The sequence below is a fragment of the Dama dama genome, chromosome 28 (assembly GCF_033118175.1).
Source record: "Dama dama isolate Ldn47 chromosome 28, ASM3311817v1, whole genome shotgun sequence".
Lineage (NCBI taxonomy): Eukaryota > Metazoa > Chordata > Mammalia > Artiodactyla > Cervidae > Dama > Dama dama.
In genome coordinates this window covers 7,750,961-7,776,070 of record NC_083708.1, presented here as the reverse complement: position 1 = coordinate 7,776,070, position 25,110 = coordinate 7,750,961, and the positions used below count along the sequence as shown (strand labels likewise).

General features: G+C 36.4%; 1 protein-coding gene across 1 annotated transcript; it reads left to right on the top strand.

Moving 5' to 3' along the window:
• Nucleotides 1–23,405: 23,405 nt before the first annotated feature.
• Nucleotides 23,406–24,761, top strand: LOC133048128 (heterogeneous nuclear ribonucleoprotein A1-like). Its single transcript, XM_061131732.1, has one exon. It carries the CDS (start codon nt 23,447–23,449, stop codon nt 24,407–24,409), a length of 963 nt encoding a protein of 320 aa, XP_060987715.1. The 5' UTR covers nt 23,406–23,446; the 3' UTR covers nt 24,410–24,761.
• Nucleotides 24,762–25,110: the final 349 nt, after the last annotated feature.

The window sequence follows — 25,110 nt, the reverse complement described above, 5'->3', positions numbered from 1 at the left end:
AAGGTTTTATTTATTTATTTTTTGCTGTGCTGTCCTTGTTGCTGTGTGCAGGCTTTGTGTCTAGTTGTGGTGAGTGGGGGCTATCCTGAGTCGTGGTGCGTGGGCTTCTCACTGTGGTGACTTCCCTTGTTGTTAAAGCCATTGTGGCTCTCAGGCTCTAGAGCACGGGCTCAGTCATTATGGCACTGGGCTTAACCACTCCATTGCATGTGGAATCTTCCCAAATCAGGGATAGAATCCATGTTCTTGCATTGGCAAGCAGATTCTTAACCACTGGACCCCCAGGGAAGCCCATATTAATATTTTCTACTGAAAAGGGGCAATAAAAGTCTGCATTCATTTACTAAATAAATATAGAATGAAGTTTATTTTCCTATTATTGTAAGATTTTTATATAAAAAGATTATCTAAAGATGAAAAGACAAGACTGACCTATATTTTACTTATTTTTTATATTTACATAAAGGAGAACATTCACTTTCTCCTTATATTTCTCTTTTGAGATTTAATTGAAAAGAAATATTAATGTATCGACTCATTGAATGCATTCCAATTTGTATGTATACTTTTTTTTTTTGCACCCACACACTAACAGTTTAGCCAAAGGAATATTAAAAAGAGAAATCTAAAGCATAAAAGTAAATGCCTTTGTAGAAAATACACAGTCAATAAATGGAATTAATAGGTTAAGTCTAAGGACACAGACATGTAAATTGCTTTTATCCCATTAAGAAAATAATAGGTGAAGTCAGAGAAAACTATGCTTATTTTGTAGTGTATTTGAGATGCTAAAAGACTACTCAATTTAGACATACTCAAAAGCTTAATAATTTAACAATCATCCATAATTTCTATCAGAAATGTCTAAAACACCAACTTCTGAGCAATAATGTGCATCCAAAATCGACAGAAGAGTGTATAACCATATTATACTATCAACAAAATGATTATTTTAAGAAAACACTGCAAATGAAAATGATAATAAAAAGAATTTTCAGCAGTGAAAACAATCTCATGGATATACAAGGCACTGGATATAAAGGAATACTGTAGTTTCTCAGCAGTTAAGTGTCATCCAAGGATATAGATTTTATATATCTAAGGCAATTGTTTGAATAAACCAATTGACTAGGCTGAAATGCTTAGACCTCTTATGCCAATTTCCATGAGGCAAACTAAATATTATATCAATAAAAACAAAGGAATTATTGCCTTACTCACATTAGAATCTTGCTCATTTAATGTATACAGATACTGCTCTTAAATGAATAGCATGTTGGGAGATGCAAAGCAGAAAATGTACTGGGCTTTTATGAGGTAGAGAACATGGCATTTAATTGAATGTTATAGGATATATAAGGATTGTTTAAGAATATCTGGATTTCCAGGATTTTGAATTAAGGAAGGGAGGAAAGAGAAATTAGTTTTAAGGCAATAATCCATTTTGATGTTATTTCTATGAGGAGGAGTCTAAAAGGCCAAGGAAATAAAAATTTAAATAGATATTTTATGGCAGTGTTGGCTGAATGGTCCCTATTCTTAGCAATCCTAATGACTGCATAAAATTATATATTTGCATAAAAATAAGTTTATGACAAAGCACTTTGGTACAGTTTAATAGATAGATGTGCCTGGGAGTGTGTATGTGGTAGGACGATAAAAGTTGCATATGGAATGGAGAGCAAGGGAGTGAAAGAAATAATCGGAAATGATTCAGCTCTCTTAAAGAATTTAATTTGGTTAAAAAGAGATACATATGCAGACAACAACAACAGCAGCAACGATGATGAATAATTACAGTGCAGTTCATCATGACATCAGTGCCAAAAGCAGGTATATTCAGCTGAGTTAGACCTATTCAAGAAAAGGAGAGGTTACTTATGGCTGTATGGCCCATATTTCTTAATGGAAGTTGTTAAATCTGAGCTTGGTGTAAATGATTGCTTGGAGCTTTAATATGTAAAGGAAGTAGGGAGAAAATTCCAGCTGGAAAAGTAAGGGTAAAGAGAATAAAAGTGAGAGGAGATCAAGATAGAATAGGAAGATGTGGAGCTCACTTTTCCCTATGAATACATCGAAAATAAACCTACATGTCAAATAATTCTCACTGAAAACTAACCAGGGGTTGACAGACTCCTATACAACATCAGCTATAAGGAAGATTCACAGGGGAGTCAATAAGGGAGGAAGGGAAGTGAAGTTGTTTGGACCTGGGCCCCTGGGAAGAGAAAGGGCAGGGATTCCCCGTGGGAGTATGTGGTCCAGGCCCGTATTGGATGTCCTATCCCTGGGACCCATCACCAGGGAAGATGCATCCTCTTGGTTGATTGGAAGGCCTGGCGAGACAAAAGGAGGGCTCTGGGAAGTCTGGACTCCGCTTGTGAGGACGGTGCACCTTGCTTGTGAGGACTCTGCTTGGGTAGAGAGGGTGGGTTGAAACTGCATGGGGTGTCGGTCTGTTTCTCACAACCAACCAACCCAGCATACCTCGGCCTGAAAGGAGTGATCACTCTGACCCCACGTGCTTCAGGATACAGCTTCGCCCTGGCACAAAGTCTGCCGTGGTTAAGCGGAGAACTCAGCTGGAGGAACACAGGTGACGCAGACCCACAGCTTTCTGAGTCTTCCAGCAGCCAGGTAAGCCTGCTGTGAGGAGCAGCTGTGTGTCACATAGGCAGGGCATCAGAAATGGTCTGGGTCACCAGCTCCAGCCAGGACAGACACAGCCCATGCCAAGTGCCTTCACCAGTCCCTCTTTGCTCTCCTCTGGGGTAAGATTGGGCAAAGGCAGTCTACAAAGGGGTGCTCCAACATAAAGACACCACTTCAATAACACAATAGGTTTTACTTAACTTCAAAATGTCAGGGAAACTTAAGGAAAAATGGTAGAGGGACTAGTCTCAGTTGAAAGAGCAAAAGAAACCCCCTGAAAGAAAGAGTAATAAAACAGAAGCAAACAATTGCCCAGATAAAGAACTCAAAGCATTAGTAATAATAATGCTAATTGAATTAAGGGAAAGAGTAGATTAATGTAGCAAGAATTTAGGAAGTAACTAGGATATATTTTAAAAAGAAAAGGAACTGAAAGATACAGCAGCTGAAATAAAAAAAAAAAAAAAAAGCACATTATATCAAATGAACTGCAGTGATACAGAGCACATACTGAAGTTTTCATCTATTATCTCCTCAAGTATTTTCTCATGCCATTTCTTTTTGTCCTCTTCTTTGGGACACCTATGATTCGAATGTTGGGCATTTAACATTGTCCCAGAGGTTTCTTTAGACTGTATTCATTTCTTTTAATTCTTTTTTCTTCTCCATTTCATTTATTGTCACCATTCTATCTTCCACCTCACTTATCTTCTGCCTCAGTTATTCTACTGTTAGTTCCCTCCAGAGTGCTTTTAATCTTAGTTATTGCATTGTTCATTATTAATTGACTCTTTATTTCTTCTAGGTCCTTGTTAAACATTTCTTGAATCTTCTTAATCATTGTCTCTAGTGAGAGGGTTTCCTACTATGTGGAAACTTCTCCTTAATGACTCCCTCCCCAAGATGGGTCTCCGTCCCTAAATTTTTGTCTCTGTTATCTTCTTTTATATTTTCCCCTACCTCCTTTTGAAGAGATTGGGCTGCCTTTCTGGGTGCCTGGTGTCCTCCACCAGCATTCAGAAGTTGTTTTGTGGAAGTTGCTCAACATTCAAATGATTTTTGATGAATTTGTGGGGGATAAAGTGGTCTCCTCATCACATTCCTCTGCCATCTCGGGACCTTGTGAAGACAGAATAATGAAAGTCACACACTAAGAATAGCAAAAATACTAATTTCAAAAAATGAGAACAGCTTAAGGAACCCTGAGAAAACATCAAAAGAGGTCACAGAAGGAGAATAGAAAAGGGAGTAGGAAATATATTTGATAAAATTGTGGCTGAGAACTTCCCAATCCTGAGGGAAAATAAAGTGGTATAGAAAACACAGAGGAAACCAAGAAAGATAAACCAAAATAAATAGCATCAAGACATATCATAATTAATATGGCAAAAGACAAAGCTAAAGAGAGCATTCTGAGGGCAGCAAAGAGAACAAAAAAAAATGTCATATTTAAGGTAACCCACACAAAGCTATCTGCTGGTAGCTTTATTTTTTAATAATTTTTCAAAATATAAATTTTTCTACAAAATTTTGCAGCCAGAAGAGAGTGATACATTCATATTGATGAAAGGAGAAAACCTGCAACCTAGAATATTCCACTCAGCAGAATTACCCATTTAGAATGGAAGGATACAGAACTTTTCAAAAGAGAAAATCTAGAAGGGTTCATCAGTAATAAAAAAAAAAAAAACTTTAAAATATTTAAAATGTACTTCTCCAAGTGGAATAAAATTTCACTAACAAGAAGTAAATATCTACAGAAAACAAAACAAAACACTAGTAAAGACAACTAAATACTAAAGGCTGTGGATCAACCTTTAGACTGAGGGTCAACATAAGCTTGTAGAAAGGTTAAAAGATTGAACATAAACTTGTAGAAAGATTAAATGACAAAATATGGTAAAATCAAATATAAATACAGTAATCAGAAAATAGATGAAGATTTAAAATATGAAATAAAAAACACAAAATATGCAGGAAGAAATTTAAAAATTTAGATATTGTAGAATGTGATTGAATTTAAAAGGTTATCTGTTTAAAACAAACAGATATAGTTACAAGAAAACATAGATGAACCCCAAGAAGACCATAAATCAAATCCTACAATAGATATTTAAAAATGAGAGAGAGAAATGAATGAAGCATATAACTTAAAAATTCATTCAAATACAAGGGAAAAAATTTAGAGAAAAAGTAAACCACAGAGAACTAGAGAATAACCCAGAAACAACTAAAAACATGGCAATAAGTATATATCTATCCATATTCACTTTATTTTTTAAAATTTATTTTAATTGGAGGCTAATTACTTTACTATATTGTATTGGTTTTGCCATACATTGACATGAATCCGCCATGGGTGTACTTATGTTCCCATCCTGAAGCCCCCTCCCTCCTCCCTCCCCATCCCATCCCTCAGGGTCATCCCAGTGCACCAGCCCAGAGCACCCTGTCTCATGCATCGAAACTAAACTAGTGATCTGTTTCACATATGATAATATACATGTTTCAATGCTATTCTGTCAGATCATCCCACCCTCGCCTTCTCCCACAGAGTCCAAAAGACTGTTCTATACATCAGTGTCTCGCATACAGCGTTATTGGTACCATCTTTCTAAATTCTATTTATATGCATTAGTATACTGTATTGGTATTTTTCTTTCTGACGTACTTCACTCTGTATAATAGGATACAGTTTCATCCACCTCATTAGAACTGATTCAAATGTATTCTTTTAAATGGCTGAGTAATATTCCATCGTGTATATGCACCACAGCTTTCTTATCCATTCCTCTGCCAATGGACATCTAGGTTGCTTCCATGTCCTGGCTATTCTAAACAGTGCTGCGATGAACATTGGGGTACACGTGTCTCTTTCAATTCTGGTTTCCTTGGTGTATATGCCCAGCAGTGGGTTTGCTGGGTCATACGGCAGTTCTCTTTCCAGTTTTTTAAGGAATCTCCACACTGTTCTCCATAATGGCTGTACTAGTTTGCATTCCCACCAACAGTGCAAGATGGTTCCCTTTTCTCCACACCCTCTTCAGCATTTATTGTTTGTAGATTCTTGGATAGCAGCCATTCTGACTGGCGTGTAGTGGTACCTCATTGTGGTTTGGATTTGCATTTCTCTGATAATGAGTGATGTTGAGCGTCTTTTCATATGTTTGTTAGCCATCTGTATGTCTTCTTTGGAGAAATGTCTGTTTAGTTCTTTGGCCCACTTTTTAACTGGGTCGTTTATTTTTCTGGAATTGAGCTGCAGGAGTTCCCTGTATATTTTTGAGATTAATTCTTTGTCAGTTGCTTCATTTGCTATTATTTTCTCCCATTCTGGAGCCTGCCTTTTCATCTTGCTTATAGTTTCCTTCTTTGTGCAAAATTTTTAAAAGTTTAATTAGGTTCCATTTGTCTATTTTTACTTTTGTTTCCATTACTCTGGGAGGTGGATCATAGGGAATCTTGCTGTGATTTATGTCAGAGAGTGTTCTGCTTATGTTTTTCTCTAGGAGTTTTATAATTTCTAGTCTTATGTTTAGATCTTTAATCCATTTTGAGTTTATTTTTGTGTATGGTATTAGAAAGTGCTCTAGTTTCATTCTTTTATAGCTGGTTCCAGATTTCCAAGCACCACTTGTTACAGAGATTGTCTTTTCTCCATTGTATATTCTTGCCTCCATCATCAAGGATAAGGTGTCCATAGGTGTTTGGGTTTATCTCTGGGCTTTCTATTTTGTTCCATTGATATATATTTCTGTCTTTGTGCCAGTATCATACTGTCTTGATGACTGTAGCTTTGTAGTATCTTCTGAAGTCAGGCAGGTTGATTCCTTCAGCTCCATTCTTCTTTTTCAAGATTGCTTTGGCTAGTCTTTTTTTTTTTTTTTTTTTTTTTTGTATTTCCATACATATAGTGAAATTATGTATTCTAGTTCTCTGAAAAATACTGCTGGTAGTTTGATAGAGATTGCATTGAATTTATAGATTACTTTGGGTAGTATACTTATTTTCACTATATTGATTCTTTGGATCCATGAACAGGTATATTTCTCCATCTATTTGTGTCATCTTTGATTCCTTTCATCAGTGCTTTATTTTTCTATATATAGGTCTTTTTTTTTAGGTGAATTTATTCCTAAGTATTTATTCTTTTCGTCACATTGGTAAATAGGGTTGTTTCCTTAATTTCTCTTTCTTTTTTCTCATTGTTAGTTTATAGGAGTGCAAGGGACTTCTGTGTATTAATTTTATATCCTGCAACTTTACTATATTTATTGATTATGTCTGGTAATATTATGGTGATGTCTTTAGTGTTTTCCATGTAGAGGATCAGGTCATTTGCAAACCATGAGAGTTTTACTCTTTCTTTTCCAATCTGGATTCCTCTTATTTCTTTTTATTTTCTGACTGCTGTGGCTAGAACTTCCAAAACTATGTTGAATAGTAGTGGTGAGAGTGGGCACCATTGTCTTGTTCCTGACTTTAAGGGAAATGCTTTCAATTTTTCATCATTCAGGATGTTTGCTGTGTGTTTCTCACAGACGGCTTTTATTATGTTGAGGTATATTCCTTCTATGCCTGCTTTCTGGAGAGTTTTTTTTTTTTTTATCATAAATGGGTGTTAGATTTTGTCACAAGCTTTCTCTGCATGTATTGAGATAACCATATGTTTTTGTGTTTAATTTGTTAATGTGGTGTATCACATTGATTAATTTGTGAATATTGAAGAATCTGTGCATCCCTGGGATAAAGTCCACTTGGTTATGATGCATGATCTTTTTAATATGCTGTTGGACTCTGTTCACTAGAATTTTGTTGAAGACTTTTGCATCTATATTCATTGGTGATATTGGCCTGTAGCTTTCTTTTTTGTGGCATCTTTCTCTGATTTTGATATTAGGGGAATGGTGGCCTCATACAGTGAGTTTGGGTATTTACCTTCCTCTGCACTTTTCTAGAAGAGCTTGAGTAGGATAGGTGTTAGCTGTTCTCTAAGTTTTTGGTAGAATTCACCTGTGAGACCATCTGGTCCTGGGCTTTTGTTTGTTGGAACATTTTTGATTAGAGTTTCGATTCCTGTTCTTGTGGTGGGTCTATTAAGATTTTCTATTTCTTCCTGGTTCAGTTTTGGAAGGTTACACTTTTCTAAAAATTTGTTGATTTCTTCGAAGTTGTCCATTTTTTTTGCATATAGTTGCTGATAATAGTCTCTTATGATCCTTTGTATTTCTTTTTTGTCTGTTGTGATTTCTCCATTTTCATTTCTAATTTTGTTGATTTGATTCTTTTCCCTTTTTTTTCTTGATGAGTCTGGCTAATGGTTTGTCTATCTTATTTATCTTCTCAAAGAACCAGCTTTTAGTTTTGCTGATTTTTGCTATAGTTTCCTTTGTTGCTTTTTCATTGATTTCTTCTCTGATTTTTATGATTTCTTTCCCTTTACTAATGTTGGGGTTCTTCATTTCTTCTTTTCCTATTTGCTTTAGGTGTAAAGTTCTGTTATTCATTTGATGTTTCTCTTGTTTCTTGAGGTAAGCTTGTATTGCTATGAACTTTCCTCTTGGCACTGCTTTTACTAAATCCCATAGGTTTTGGGTTGTTATGTTTTCATTTGTTTCTATGAATATTTTGATTTCCTTTTTGATTTCTCCCGTGATCTATTGGTTGTTCAGAAGCATGTTATTTGGCCTCCATATGTTTGTATTTTTAATAGTCTTTTTGTTTTCTCCTGTAGTTGACGTCTGACATTACTGCTGACAGCAAATCTAACTCGTGTCCATTGAGTTTGTGATGCTATTCAACCATCTCATCCTGTCACCCCTTCTTCTGCACTCAGCATTTCTCAGGATCAGGGTCTTTCAGGTAGCCAAATTATTGGAGCTTCACCTTCAGCGTCAATCCTTCCAGTGAATATTCAGGGTTGATTTCCTTTAGTATGGACTGATTTGATCTTCCTGCAGTCTGTGGGGCTCCCAATGGTCTTCTCCAGCATTACAATTCTAAAGTATCAATTCTTCAACACTCAGCCTTCTTTATTGTCCAATTCTCATATTTGTACATGAGTACTGAACATAGCTTTGACTATATGGACCTTTTGGCAAACTGATGTCTTTGCTTTTAAATACTCTGTCTTAGTTTGTCATATCTTTCATTCCAAGGAGTAAATGTCTCCTTATTATATGGCTATAATCAGTAACCAATGATTTTGGAGCCCAAGAGAATAAAATCTATCACTGTTTCCACCCTTTTCCCTTCTATTTACCTTGAAGTGATGGGAATTGAGACAATGATCTTACTTTTTTAATGTTGAGTTTTAAGCCTTTTTTTTTTCATTCTTTCACCCTCATCAGGGGGCTCTTTAGTTTATCTTCATTCTTTGCCATCTGCATGTCTGAGATTGTTGATATTCCTCCCAGCAATCTTGATTCCAGCTTGTGTTTCATCCAGCCTCACATTTCTTATGACGTACTCTGCATGTAAGTTAAATAAACAGGATGACAATATATACCCTTATCATACTCCTTTCCCAATGTACAACCAGTACGTTGTTCCCAGTCCAGTTCTGACTGTTGCCTCTTGACCTGCATACAGATTTCTCAGGAGACAAGTGAGATGCTCTATTACTACCATCTCTTTAAGAATTGTCCACAATTTGTTGTGATCCACACAGTCAAAGACTTTTGGGTAGTCAATGAAGCAGAAGTAATTTTTTTTTTTTTTTTCTGGAATTCCCTTGCTTTTTCTATGATCCAACTGATGTTGACAATTCGATCTCTAGTTCCTCTGTCTTTTCTATACCCAACTTGTATATTTGAAGTTTCTTGGTTCAAGTACTGCTGAAGCCTAATTTGAAGGATTTTGAGCATTACATTGCTAGATGTGAAATGAGGGCAATTTTACAATAGGGTGAACATTCTTTGACATTGCCCTTCTTTGAGGTGAAATGAAGCTTGAGATTTTCCAGTCCTGTGGCCACTGCTGAGTTTTCCAAATGTGCTAACATATTTACTGCAGCACTTTAATAACACGATATTTTAGGATTTTAAATAGCACAACTGGAATTTCATAACCTCCACTAGTTTTGTTTGTAGTAATTCATCCTAAAGCCCACTTAACTTCATACTCCAAACTATCTGGTTCCTGGTGAGTATTCACACCATTGTAGTTATCTGTGCCATTAAGACTTTTTTTTTGATATTGTTGATCTGTATTTCTTTCTACCTCTTCAGTTTCTGTTAGACCCTTAATGTTTCTGTGCTTTATCGTGCCCATCCTTGAATGAAATATCCCCTTGTACTTCCAATTTTCTTAAAGTGATCGCTAATCTTTACCATTCTATTGTTTTCCTCTATTTCCCTGCATTGTTCACTTAATAAGGCTTTCTTATGTCTTCTTGCTATTTTCTGGAAAACTGTGTTTAGTTCGGTACATTGTTTCTTTTCTCACTTGCCTTTTGCTTCTCTTATTTTCTTAGCCATTTGTAAAGCCTCCTCAGACAACCACTTGGCCTTCTTGTATTTCTTTTTCTTTGGGATGATTTTAGTCACCATCTCCTGTGCAATGTTATGAACCTCTGCCCGTAGTTCTTCACACACTCTGTCTACTGGATCTAATCCCTTGAATCTATTCATCACTTCCACTGTATAATCATAAGGGATTTTATGTAGGTCACTGCTGATTGGCCTAATGGGTTTCCCTATATTCTTCAATTTAAGCCTGAGTTTTTCAATAAAGAGCTCATGATATGAGCCACAGTTAGCTCCTGGTCTTGTTTTTGCTGAATGTATAGAACTTCTCTATCTACAGCTTCAAAGGATATAGTTAGTTAGTTAGTTAGTTTGTTACTCAGTTGTGTCTATCTCTTTGCAACCCCATGGGTTTCAGCATGTCAGGCCTCCCTGTCCATCACCAACTCCCAGAGTTTGCTCAAACTCATGTCCACTGAGTTGGTGATGCCATCCAATCATCTCATTTTATGTCGTCCCCTTCTCCTCCTGCCTTCAATCTTTCCCAGTATCAGGGTCTTTTACAAGGAGTCAGTTCTTTGCATCAGGTGGCCAAAGTATTGGAATTTCAACTTCAGCATCAGTTCTTCCAATGAATATTCAGGGCTGATTTCCTTTAGGATTGACTGGTTGGATCTCCTTGCAGTCCAAGGGACTCTCAGGAGTCTTCTCCATCACCACAGTTCAAAAGCATCAATTCTTTGGCACTCAACTTTCTTTATAGTCTAACTCTCACATCCATAATGACTGCTGGAAAAACCATAGATTTGACTAGACAGACCTTTGTCGGCAAAGTAATGTCTCTGCTTTTTAATGTGCTGTCTAGGTTGGTTATAGGATATAATCAATCTGATTTTAATATTGACCATCTGGTAATGTCCATGTGTAGAGTTGTGTCTTATGTTGTTAGAAGAGGGTGCTTGCTATGACCAGTGTGTTCTCTTGACAAAACTCTGTTAGCCTTTTCCCTACTTCATTTTGTACTCTAAGGCCAAATTTGCCTGTTAGTACAGGTATCTCTTGACTTCCTATTTTGAATTCCAATACCCTGTGATGAAATGACATCTTTTTTGGTGTTAGTTCTAGAAGGTCTTGTAGGTCTTCATAGAACAATTCAACACAGCTTCTTCAAGATTAGTGGTTGGAGCATTTGCTTGATCACTATGATGATGAATGGTTTGCCTTGGAAATGAACCAAGGTCATCCTGTTGTTTTTGAGAATGCACACAAATAGTGCATTTAAGGCTCTTTTGTTGACCAAGAAGGCTATTTTATTTCTTTTAAGAGATTATTTTCTACAGTAGTAGATGTAATGATATTCTGAATTAGATTTGGCCCTTCCCATCCATTTTAGTTTACTGATTCCTAAGATGCCAAACTTCAATCTTGCCACCTCTTTTTTGACTACTCCAATTTACCTTGATTCATGGATCTAACATTCTAGGTACCTATGCAGTATTGTTCTTTACAGTGTCAGGCTTGCTTTCATGCATTACAGCCTTGTCATGGCAAAGAAGCTTGCATAACAAAATGAAGCTATGAGTCATGTTGTGCAGATCCACCCATTGATGGGTGAGTTATAGTGAATTCTGACCAAACTTGGTCCCATAGCGGAAGGAATGGCAAACAATTTCAATATTCTTGGCTTGAGAAGTCCATAAACAGCATGAAAATGCAAAAAGACATAACACTGGAAGATGAACCCCTCAGGTTGGAAGGTGTCCAATATGCTACTGGGGAATAACACAGAAATAGCACCAGAAATAATGAAAAGGCTGGGCCAAAGCAGAAATGACATTCAGTTTTGGATGTGTCTGGTTGTGAAATAAATTCCACGACATAGGGTGGTTGATTCAATAAAAAAGCCAAAACCCATCTATATACATCATATAAGAGACTCACTTCAGAGCTAAAGATACAAACCCACACTGAAAGCATGGGATCAAAGATAGTTTATGCAAATGAAACAATAGTAAAATGGGTCTAGTAAAGTCACATCAAGATTCAAAACAAATTTTGTAACAAAAAGCAAAGAAAGAAGATACACAATAATAAAGGGATCAAAATAAGAAAAGGATGTAACACTCATTAACATATATGGACGTAATACAAAAGACCTAAATATATAAAGCAAATATTAACAGAGAAAAGAGTGAAACTGACATTAATACAATGTTAGTATGGTTGTTTAACATCATACTTACATCAATGGCCAGATGATCCAGACAGAAATCAATAAAGAAACATTGTTTTTCAATAACACATCAGATCACTTGGACTTAATTGGCCATTCCATTCAAGAACAGCATAACGCACATTCTTTTCACATGCACATGGAACATCCTCAGGATAGATCACATGAAAGGCAAAAAAAAAAACCTTAACAAATTTAAGTATATGGAAATGGTATCAGACAATTTTAACAAACAAAACACTGTGAAACTGGAAAATAATTAATGAAAAAAATGGGGAAAGTAAAAACACTTGGAGACTAAATGAAATGGTATCACAAAAATCAATGGATCAAAGAAGATATCAAAGAGCAAATCAGAAAATATTTCAAGTCAAAAGAAAATGGAAACATAACTTTTAAAAAATCTATGGGACATATAAAAGTGATTGATAGAGGAAATTTTATAGTAGTAGAGGCACAGCAGGAAGCAAAAAAAGTAAAATAAAATAACCCAACCTACCATGTAAAGGAAATGGAAAAGAAGAAAAATTAAGTCCAAATGTGGCAGAACAAAGGAAACAACAATGATCATAGACGAAAAAAATAAAATTGAGGCAAAAAAACCCCACAATAAAACCAGATCAATGAAATAAAGATATTTTTTAAAAACATAAACATAATAGAAAAACTTTTAGTCAGTATCATCAAGAAATATTTCAAACCAATAAAAATAAGAAATCAAAGAGAAATAGCAACCTATATGACAGAAATAGAAGAAAATTATCAGAGATTATTGCAACAGTTATATGCCAACAAGTTGAACATTAGAGAAGAAATGGACAGATTCTTAGAAATATGAAACCTTCTAAGACTGAATCCGGAAGAAATAGTTTAAGGAGATCAATCATTAATAGTGAAGTTGAATTCAGAATTTCAAAAAACCCAAGCAAAATTTTCTTTTCCAGTACCAGACGGCTTCACAGATGAGTTGTACCAAACAAACAAAGTAGAGTTAATACTTATCATTCTCAAACTATTTTTTAAAAATGAGAATGAAACACTCACAAATTAATTCTATGAAACCACCATTATCCTGACATCAAGACCAAATAGATATACCACAAAAAACCAGTATCCCTGATGAATATAGGTAGAAAAATACTAAAGAAAATGTTAGAAGTTGAATTTAACAATATGTTTAGATCCCCAAAATATTACACACCATGATCAAGTTGGTTTTATTACAAGGATGCAAGTAGTTTGAATATCCACAAATCAATCAATGTGACACATCATATTAACAAATGAAAAGGATTAAGTTGAAATGATCATTTTAATAAAAACAGAAAAAACACTTAAGACAATTCAAAGTTCATTCATCACAAAAAGTCTAATCAACATTTATATAAATGAAATATATCTCATCATAATAAAGGGTATTTATGATACACAGTAATATTATACATAATGGTGAAAAACCAGAAAGCCTTTCCCCTAAAACCAAGAAGACAAGGATACCCACTCTAGCTACGTCTACTTAATGAAGCATTGGAAGTCCTAGCCACAACAATAAGACAAGAGGAAGATATAATCCATTCAAATTGGAAGGAAGAGATAAAATTCACTATTCGCAAGTGGCATGGTACTCAACATAGAAAATCCAAATGTCTCCATCAAAAAGCTCTTGGAAATAACAAGTGAATTCAGTAAAGTTGCAGGATACAGATTAATATACAGAAATCTCTTTCTTTTCTATGTACTAATAATAAGCTGTCAGAAATAAAAAAGCAAAACCAATCCTATTGTATCAAAAAGTAATCAGTTTGGTTCAGTTGCTCAGTCGTGTCTGACTCTGAGCAACTCCATGGACTGCAGGACGCCAGGACTCCCTGTCTATCACCAACTCCAGGAGTTTACTCAAACTCCTGTCCAATATGCTGTCTATGTTGGTCATAATTTTCCTTCCAAGGAGTAAGCCTCTTTTAATTTCATGGCTGCAATCACCATCTGCAGTGATTTTGGAGCCCCCCAAAATAAAATCTGACATTGTTTCCACTATTTCCTCATCTATTTCCCATGAGGTGATGGGACCAGATGCCAAGCTCTTAGTTTTCTGAATGTTGAGCATTAAGTCAACTTTTTCACTCTCTTCTTTCACTTTCATCAAAAGGCTCTTTAGTTCTTTTTCACTTTCTGCCATAAGGGTGGTGTCATCTGAATATCTGAGGTTATTGATATTTCTCGCAGCAATCTTGATTCCAGCTTGTGCTTCTTCCAGCCCAGCATTTCCCATGATGTACTCTGCATAGAAGTTAAATAAGCAGGGTGACAATATATAGCCTTGATGTACTCCTTTTCCTATTTGGAACCAGTCTGTTGGTCCATGTCCAATTCTAACTGTTGCTTCCTTATCTGCATACAGGTTTCTCAAGAGGCAGGTCAGGTGGTCTGGTATTCCCATCTCCTTCAGAATTTTCTACAGTTTATTGTGATCCACACAGTCAAAGACTTTGGCATAGTCAATATGACTTTGGCATAGTCAATAAAGTAGAAAGAGATGTTTTTTTTTTTTTTTTTTCTGGAACTCTCTTGCTTTTCTGACGATTCAGCGGATGTTGGAAATTTGATCTTTGGATCCTCTGCCTTTTCTAAAACCAGCTTGAGCATCTGGAAGTTCACAGTTCACGTATTGCTGAAGCCTGGCATGGAGAATTTTGAGCATTATTTTACTAGCAAGTGAGATGAGTGCAATTATGTGGTAGTTTGAATATTGTTTGGCATTGCCTTTCTTTGGGATTGGAATGAAAACCGACCTTTTCCAATCCTGTGGCTACCGCTGAGTTTTCCAAATTGCTGACATATTGAGTGCAGCACCTTCACAGCATCATCTTTTAGGATTTGCAATAGCTCAACTGGAATTCCATCACCTCCACTAGCTTTGTTCGTAGTGATGCTTTCTAAGGCCCACCTGACTTCACATTCCAGAATGTCTGGCTCTAGGTGAGTGATGACACCATCGTGATTATCTGGATCATGAAGATTTTTTTGTACAGTTCTTCTGTGTATTCTTGCCACCTCTTCTTAATATCTTCTGCTTCTGTTAGGTCCCTACCATTTCTGTCCTTTATTGAGCCCATCTTTGCATGAAATATTCCCTTGGTATCTCTCATTTTCTTGAGGAGTTCTCTACTCTTTCCCATTCTATTGTTTTCCTCTATTACTTTGCATTGATCGCTGAGGAAAGCTTTCTTATCTGTCCTTGCTATTCTTTGGAACTCTGCATTCAAATGGGTATATCTTTCCTTTTCTCCTTTGCTTTTCGCTTCTCTTCTTTTCACAGCTATTTGTAAGGCCTCCTCAGACAGCCACTTTGCTTTTTTGCATTTCTTTTTCTTGAGGATGATCTTGATTCCTGTCTCCTGTACGATGTCATGAAACTCCATCCATAGTTCATCAGGCACTCTGTATGTCAGATCTAGTCCCTTAAATCTATTTGTCACTTCCACTGTATATTCATAAGGGATTTGATTTAGGTCATAACTGAATGGGGTAGTGGTTTTCCCTACTTTCTTCAATTTAAGTCAGAATTTGGCAATAAGGAATTCATGATCTGAGTCACAGTCACTCCCAGTCTTGTTTTTGCTGACCGTATAGAGCTTCTCCATCTTTGGCTGCAAAGAATATTATCAATATGATTTCAATGTTGACCATCTGGTGATGTCCATGTGTAGAGTCTTCTCTTGTGTTGGAAGAGGGTGTTTGCTATGACCGGTGCATTCTGTTTGTGGAACTGTATTAGCCATTGCCCTGCCTCATTCTGTACTCCAAGGCCAAATTTGCGTGTTACTCCAGGTGTTTCCTTACTTCCTACTTTTGCATTCCAGCCCCCTATAATGAAAGGACATCTTTTGCGGGTGATAGTTCTAGAAGATCTTGTAAGTCTTCTTAGAACCGTTCAACTTCAGCTTCTTTAGCATTACTGGTTGGGGCATAGACTTGGATTACCATGACATTAAATGATTTGCCCTGGAAACGAACAGAGATCATTCTGTCATTTTTGAGAAATGAAAGAAATGGAAGACATTACAAATAAATGAAAAGATATACTGTCCCCATAAGATTTTAAGAATATTATTAAAATATCTATACTGCTGAAAGCAATATACAGATGCAATCTAATCCTTGTAAGAATTCCAATGGTCTTTCCCCCCCCCCCCACAGAAATAGAACAAATAACTTGAGAATTCATATGGAAGCAGAAAAGATTGAGACCAAAAATAATATTGAAGGAAAAAAAACAAAGCAAAACAAAACAAAGCTGGAAGTATCATGCTTTTAAATTTTAAACTATATTTCAAAGATATAGTAATCAAAATAGAATGGTCCTGGCAAGAAAAACAGATGCATATTCTGTTCAATAGAAGAGAATAGAGTCAACAAGTAAATCCACACATATACTGTCAATTTACCTACAACAAAAGAGCCAAGAATATATCAGAGAAAGATAGACTTTTTAACAAATGATGTTACAAAAACTGGACAGCAATATGGAAAAAAAAATCACAGTAGACCGTTTTCTTGTCCCACATACACATGTGCAGACACACATAAACATACTCACACACACACACTTTGAAATTGATTAAATAAATAAATTTGAAACATAAAATCATACAATCTTAGAAGCAAACATTGGCAATGAGCACTTTGGCACGCATCTTAGGAATATATATATATATATATAATATATATATATGTATATATATATATGTATGTATGTATGTATGTATATGTATGTACGTATTGGATCTGTCTCTTCAGGACAAGGGCTTCCCAGGTGACTCAGTAGGTAAAGAATCTGCCTACAATGCAGTCGTAGGGTTGGGAATCCCTGGGCTGGGAAGGTCCCTGGAGGAAAGCATGGGAATCCACTCTAGTATTATTGCTTAGAGAATTCTAGGGATTGAGGAGCCTGGTGAGCTTCAGTCCATAGGGTTACAAAGAGTCAGACATGACTGAAGCAACTGATCCCACGCACCCCGGGACAACAAAACTAAACATCATTATGTAGTACATAATGATGAAACTTTTTAATGATAAAATTATGAATCTTTTGCATAGCAAAGGAAACCATGAACAAAATAAAATGCATTCTACTGAGTGGGAGAAGTACATTTGTTCAATGAGGGGTTAATATCCAAAATGTAGAAGAAAAAAAAACTCATACGATTCAACATAAAAAACAAACAAACAAACAACAAAACAAGAACAACAACAACAAAAACACCTAATTAAAGAGTGGGCAGAGGACATGAACAGACATATTTCCAAATGAGACATACAGATGGCCAACAGACACATGAAAATATTCTCAACATCACTAATCATCAGGTGAAAGCAAACCAAAACAGGAAGGAGATATCATCTCACATCTGTTAAAATGGCTATTATCAAAAAGATAAGAAATAATGAGTATTCTGACATGGTGAAGAAAAGGGAATCTGTTTTTGGGAGTGTCAATGGGTGCAGCCACTTTAGGAAACAATCTGGAGATTCCTTAAAATACTGTGAATAGAACTACCAAATAATTCAGCAAGTCCACTTCTGTTGTTTTTTTTTCCCCCCAAAGAAAACAAAAACACTAAATCAATAAGATACATACACTCCTATGTTCATAGCAGCATTATTTCCAGTAACCAAGATATGGAAGTAACATAAGTGTCCAACAGATGATTAGATAAGGAATATGTAATTTATATATACAATGGAATATTTCTTAACTGTAAAGGGAATGAAATGTTGCTATTTCAGACAACATGGATGGATCTAAGAGTATTATGCTAAATGATATAAAGCAAACAGAGAAAGATAAACAATATCTTTTATACTTATATGTGAAAACTGAAAAATAAGAGCACATGAACAAACATGACAAAACATAAAAAGACTCATAGATACAGAGAAAAATAGACCATTGCAACAAGGTGGTGGCAGCTGGGTGGAGGAAATAGGTGAAGGGGATTAAGAGGTACAGATTTCCAGTTATAAAATAAATAAGTCATGGGGACATAATGTACAGCACCGGGGATATAGTAAATAATATTGTAATAACTTAGGTGGCATGGCAACTATACTGTGCTGATGATTTCATAATATAAAATATATAGAGTCATGTGGAATGCCTGATACTAATATAACATTGTATTCCCACTAAATTTAAAAACAGAAGAAATAAACTCACATTTCTCCAGTTTTCAAGTCTCTATTCTTTTTTACTACACCTTATGCCTATTGGGATCTAGATTGGAAAATGAACAGGACTTTCAGAAGAAGGAACTTTTTTGGGGGGGGGGTTGGAGAAGACTCTTCTTTTCTTTTAAATTTCAATTGGAGGCTAATTACTGTACAATATTGTGGTGGTTTTTGCCATACATTCACATGAATCAGCCATGGGTGTACATGTGTTCCCCATCCTGAACCTCCCTCCCACCTCCCCCCATCCCATCCCTCAGAGTCATCCCAGTGCACCAGCCCTGAGCACCCTGTCTCATGCATCGAACCTAGACTGGAGATCTATTTCACAAATGATAATATACATGTTTCAATGCTATTCTCTCAAATCATCCCACCATCACCTTCTCCCACAGAGTCCAAAAGCCTGTTCTTTACATCTATGTCTCTTTTGCTGTCTCACATATAGGGTCATCGTTACCATCTTTCTAAATTCCATACATATTAGTTAATATGCTCTATTGGTGTTTTTCTTTCTGACTTTTTTCACTCTTTATAATAGACTCCAGTTTCATCTACCTCATTAGGACTGATTCAAATGCATTCTTCTTAATAGCTGAGTAGTATTCTGTTGCGTATATATACCACAGCTTAAGGACATCTAGGTTGCTTCTATGTCCTGGCTATTATAAAAAATACTGTGATAAACATTGGGGTACACGTGTCTATTTCAATTCTGGTTTCCTCAGTGTGTATGCCCAGCAGTGGGGTTGCTGGGTCATATGGCAGTTCTATTTCCAGTTTTTAAAGGAATCTCCACACTGTTCTCCAGAGTGGCTATACTAGTTTGTATTCCCACTGACGGTGTAAGAGGGTTCCTTTCTCTCCACACACTCTCCAGCATTTATTGTTTGTAGACTTTTTGATAGCAGCCATTCTGACTGCCATGAGATAATACCTCATTGTGGTTTTGATTTGCATTTCTCTGATCATGAGTGATGTTAAGCATCTTTTCATGTGTTTGTTAGCCATTTATATGCCATCTTTGGAGAAATGTCTGCTTAGTTCTTTGGCCCATTTTTTGATTGGGTCATCTATTTTTCTGAAATTGAGCTACAGGAGTTGCTTGTATATTTTTGAGATTAATTCTTTGTCATTTGCTTCATTTGCTATTATTTTCTCCCATTCTGAAGGCTATATTTTCACCTTGCTTATAGTTTCCTTCATTGTGCAAAAGCTTTTAGGTTTAATTAGGCCCCATTTGTTTATTTTTGCTTTTATTTCCCTTACTCTGGGAGGCAGATCATAGAGGATCCTGCTAGGATTTACATTAAAGAGTGTTTTGCCTATGTTTTCTTCTAGGAGTTTTATAGTTTTTGGTCTTACAGTTAGATCTTTAATTCATTTTGAGTTTATTTTTGTGCATGGTGTTTGAAACTGTTTTAGTTTCATTCTTTTACAAGTGGTTGACCCATTTTCCCAGCACCACTTGTTACAGAGGTTGTCTTTTCTCCATTGTATATTCTTGCCTCCTTTGTCAAAGATAAGGTGTCCATAGATGTGTGAATTTATTTCTGGGCTTTCTATTTTGTTCCATTGATCTATATTTCTGTCTTTGGTCCAGTACCATACTGTCTTGATGATTGTAACTTTGTAGTATAGCCTGAAGTCAGGCAGGTCGATTCCTCCAGTTCCATTCTTCTTTCTCAAGATTGCTTTGGCTATTTGAGTTTTTTCCTATTTCCATACAAATTGTAAAATTATTTGTTCTAGTTCTCTGAAAAATACTGTTGGTAGCTTGAGAGGGATTGCATTGAATCTATAGATTGCTTTGCATAGCATACTCATTTTCACTATATTGATTCTTCAGATCCATGAACATGGTATATTTCTCCATCTATTTGTGTCATCTTTGATTTTTTTCATCAGTGTTTTATAGTTTTCTAAATATAGATCTTTTGTTTCTTTAGGTAAATTTATTCCTAAGTATTTTATTCTTTTCCTTGCAATGGTGAATAGAATTGTTTCCTTAATTTCTCTTTCTGTTTTCCCAATACAAGGGATTTCTGTGTGCTAATTTTATATCCTGTACCTTTACTATATTCATTGATTAGCTCTAGTAATTTTCTGGTGGAATCTTTAGGGTTTTCTACGTAGAGGATCATGTCATCTGCAAACAGTGAGAGTTTTACTTCTTCTTTTCCAATCTGGATTCCTTTTATTTCTTTTTCTTCTATGATTGATGTGGCTAAAACTTCCAAAAATATGTGGAATAGTAGTGGTGAGAGTGGGCACCTTTGTCTTGTTTCTGACTTTGGGGGAAATACTTTCAATTTTTCACCATTGAGGATAATGTTTGCTGTGGGTTCATCATATATGGATTTTATTATGTTGAGATATGTTCCTAGAATAAGGAACGTGATTTATAGAGGTTTAGTTACACAGATGAATGAGAGAGTAAAGAATACAATTAGGGAATAGTGAAGCAACCCAGAGATTTAGCAAAATTAGGAAGTTGCTAGCCTGTAGGCTGGGTGACATGGGGATAAAATGGCATTGCATGTGTACAGGCAAAGTTGCTTCAGTTGTATCTGACTGTTTGTGACCTTACGGATTATAGCTCACCAGAGCTCTGTCCATGGGATTCCCTAGGCAAGAATACTGGAGTGGTTTCCCATGCCCTCCTCCAAAGGATCTTCCTGTCCCAGGGATCAAATCCACATCTCTTAAAGTCTCCTGCTTTGGCAGGTGGGTTCTTTACCACTAGTGCCAAAGTATAGAAGCTTGGGCTGTCAGGCAGTGGAACTCTACCCCAGGATGAACTGCCCAAGGTAGAGCTTGGGCTAGGAAGGAAGGGGACCTCGACAGACAGTACAGTAAGCAGGGAAACCTTCTTTGCTCTCAAGCCAGTCTTTGAGTGTTGCTTCCCATTGCTCTAACCTATTAACAGCCAAGAGAACCTGAGAGAGCAGGGCATGGGAACAATGGGGATGAGTCTGAGTCCAGGGCAAGCATCCTCTCTCTCTACCTGAAGTGAAAAGGACTATGAAATAAAATAGTATTTATTTGGGGGCTATAAAGAATGGCAGAAATATTAAGCAAGTTTAAAGAAAAAAAAGATTAACGATGACTGCAGCACCAAAGGAGAGACTTCTCAGTAAAGTGATTTGTAAAGAGAGGTAGAATTTCTAAAAGTAGAGTGTAGGCATTGCTGATATAAGGAACTAGTTCAGTACTTTCCTGCAGGTAAAGAATACTGTTCATTCTTTTAAAAAGTCTTTCTACCCAGCAATATCTATAACATATATTTACAATATAAAGAGCAAGAAAAAATATATACATGCTATCCAGGCTTAGGGGATAATACATCATTAAATACAACTTTTACAAATATTTTATGGATCAAAAATGTACATGCATATATGTATATGTGTGCATATAATAAAATTTGCTATTATAATTTTGCATGTGCAATTCAGTGGCATTAGATGCATTGAAAGTGTTCTCCAACCATCACCACTGTTTGTTCCTAAAACTTTTTCATCACCCCAAACAGAAGCTCTCTAGCCATAACTCTTAATTCCTTACTTTTCATAAGTCCTAGTAATTAATTTACATTAAAATGTATCAAAATCAAGATGGATTGATAGATTAGAGGAATGTCAATAAACAGATGGACATATGGTAATAAAATGTTGAGATGAATAGATATGTATCATAAGATGCTAGTAGAAAATGTGGGTGGTGGCTTAAAATAATCAATCAATAAAAAGACAAGTAAATGATAGAATATGAGTTTAGTATATGTGGCTGATGTTAACTCTTCACTATTTCTTATGTCAGATATAGTCTTTGTAAGTGTTTTGAGAGTAAGGGCTGTGTCTTATAATTGTTCTCTGTATGCTCCAGGGAACTTATCAGCACAAACTGCAAATGGCTGGTACTGGATTTTTTACATTCTCAGAAGGAAGAATGTAAGGAAGAACACTGGAGTTTGTCTGAGTAATAGTCCTGACAAACTGTTCTTGCATGTATGTCAATTCTGTAGTTTCTATTTCCTAAGTATTTGCTCCTTTTCTCTAACTTTCCCATAGATTCTAAGACTGCATCCATAGCTTTCAACAAATTTCTGTTTTATGTAAGTTAATGACAGCTCCTGCATGTTAAAAAATGTCCTGTTGTACAGAGTGAAGTAAGTCAGAAAAAGAAAAACAAATATCATATACTAATGCATATATATGGAATCTAGAAAAATGATTCTGTGAAGCTATTTGCAGGGAAGGAATGGAAATGCAGATGTATAAGACAGACCTGTGGGCACAGTGGGGCAAGGAAAGGGTGAGACAAATTGAGAAAGTAGCATTGACATATATACATTATCATGCGTGAAATGCATAGCTAGTGGGAAGCTGCTATATAACACAGGGAACCTAGTCTGACACTCTGCGATGACCTGGAGGGGTGAGATGAAGGGAGGGGAAGGGTGCTAAAGAGGGAGCGCATATATATATATGTATATATATATATATATATATATATATACATATATATATATGAAATTGTGACTGGCTAACATTGTTACATGGCAGAAACCAATATACATTGTAAAACAATTTTCCTTCAATTAAGCAATAAGTAGAAGAATAATTTAAACAATAATTTTCTTAAAAATACAAAAAATGTGTGACTCAATATGTTACATTTATGTTTATGTGAGATATTTTGTTGTCTACGAGTTCTTTCCTGAAGAATTAGATTTATCACCCCTGTAATGTTTTCTAATACAGAAAACACTTAAAAATATGCAATTAAAAAAAATAAGCTTTCTGCCCGTGGACGCAACCGAGAAAGCATCGTTGAAGACTTCCCCGCCTCCACTGCCGTCATGTCTAAATCAGAGTCTCCCAAAGAGCCCGAACAGCTGCGGAAGCTCTTCATCGGAGGATTGAGCTTTGAAACAACTGACGAGAGTCTGAGGAGCCATTTTGAGCAATGGGGAACGCTCACAGACTGTGTGGTAATGAGGGATCCAAACACCAAGCGCTCCAGAGGCTTCGGGTTTGTCACATACGCCACGGTGGAGGAGGTGGATGCGGCCATGAATGCAAGGCCACACAAGGTGGACGGAAGAGTTGTGGAACCAAAGAGGGCCGCGTCAAGAGAAGATTCTCAAAGACCTGGTGCCCACTTAACTGTGAAAAAGATTTTTGTTGGTGGCATTAAAGAAGACACTGAAGAATATCACCTGAGAGATTATTTTGAACAGTATGGAAAAATTGAAGTAATTGAAATCATGACTGATCGAGGCAGTGGCAAAAAGAGAGGCTTTGCTTTTGTAACCTTTGATGACCATGACTCTGTAGACAAAATTGTCATTCAGAAATACCACACTGTGAATGGCCACAACTGTGAAGTGAGAAAAGCCCTGTCTAAGCAAGAGATGGCTAGTGCTTCATCCAGGCAGAGAGGTCGAAGTGGTTCTGGAAACTTTGGTGGTGGTTGTGGAGGTGGTTTTGGTGGGAATGACAACTTTGGTCGTGGAGGAAACTTCAGTGGTCGAGGTGGCTTTGGTGGCAGCCGTGGTGGTGGCGGATATGGTGGCAGTGGGGATGGATATAATGGATTTGGTAATGATGGAAGCAATTTTGGAGGTGGTGGAAGCTACAATGATTTTGGCAATTACAACAATCAATCTTCAAATTTTGGACCCGTGAAAGGAGGAAACTTTGGAGGCAGAAGTTCTGGCCCCTATGGTGGTGGAGGCCAATACTTTGCCAAACCACGAAACCAAGGTGGCTATGGTGGTTCCAGCAGCAGCAGTAGCTATGGCAGTGGCAGAAGGTTTTAATTACTGCCAGGAAACAAAGCTTATCAGGAGAGGAGAGCCAGAGAAGTGACAGGGAAGCTACAGGTTACAACAGATTTGTGAACTCAGCCAAGCACAGTGGTGGCAGGGCCTAGCTGTTACAAAGAAGACATGTTTTAGACAATACTCATGTGTATGGGCAAAAAACTCAAGGACTGTACTTGTGACTAATTGTATAACAGGTTATTTTAGTTTCTGTTCTGTGGAAAGTGTAAAGCATTCCAACAAAGGGTTTTAATGTAGATTTTTTTTTTTTTTGCACCCATGCTGTTGATTGCTAAATGTAATAGTCTGATCATGACGCTGAATAAATGTCTTATTTTTTTTTTTTAAATGTGCTGTGTAAAGTTAGTCTACTCTGAAGCCATTTTGGTAAACTACCCCAACAGTGTGAAGTTAGAATTCCTTCAGGGTGATGCCAGGCTCCATTTGAAATTTATTTACAACTTGCTTGGTGGAGAAGCTGTTGTCTTCAGAACCTTGGTGTAGTTGAACTGACAGTTACTGTGTTGTGGCCTGGAGTTCACCATTAAAAGGGTCACCCATGCAAAGCCATGGAGGTTTTTTTTTGTTTGTTTGTTTTTTTTTGGTTATTGATTGTTGGCACATCCTATGCAATATATCTAAATTGAATTATGGTACCAGATAAAAGTTATAGATGGGAATGAAGCTTGTGTATCATC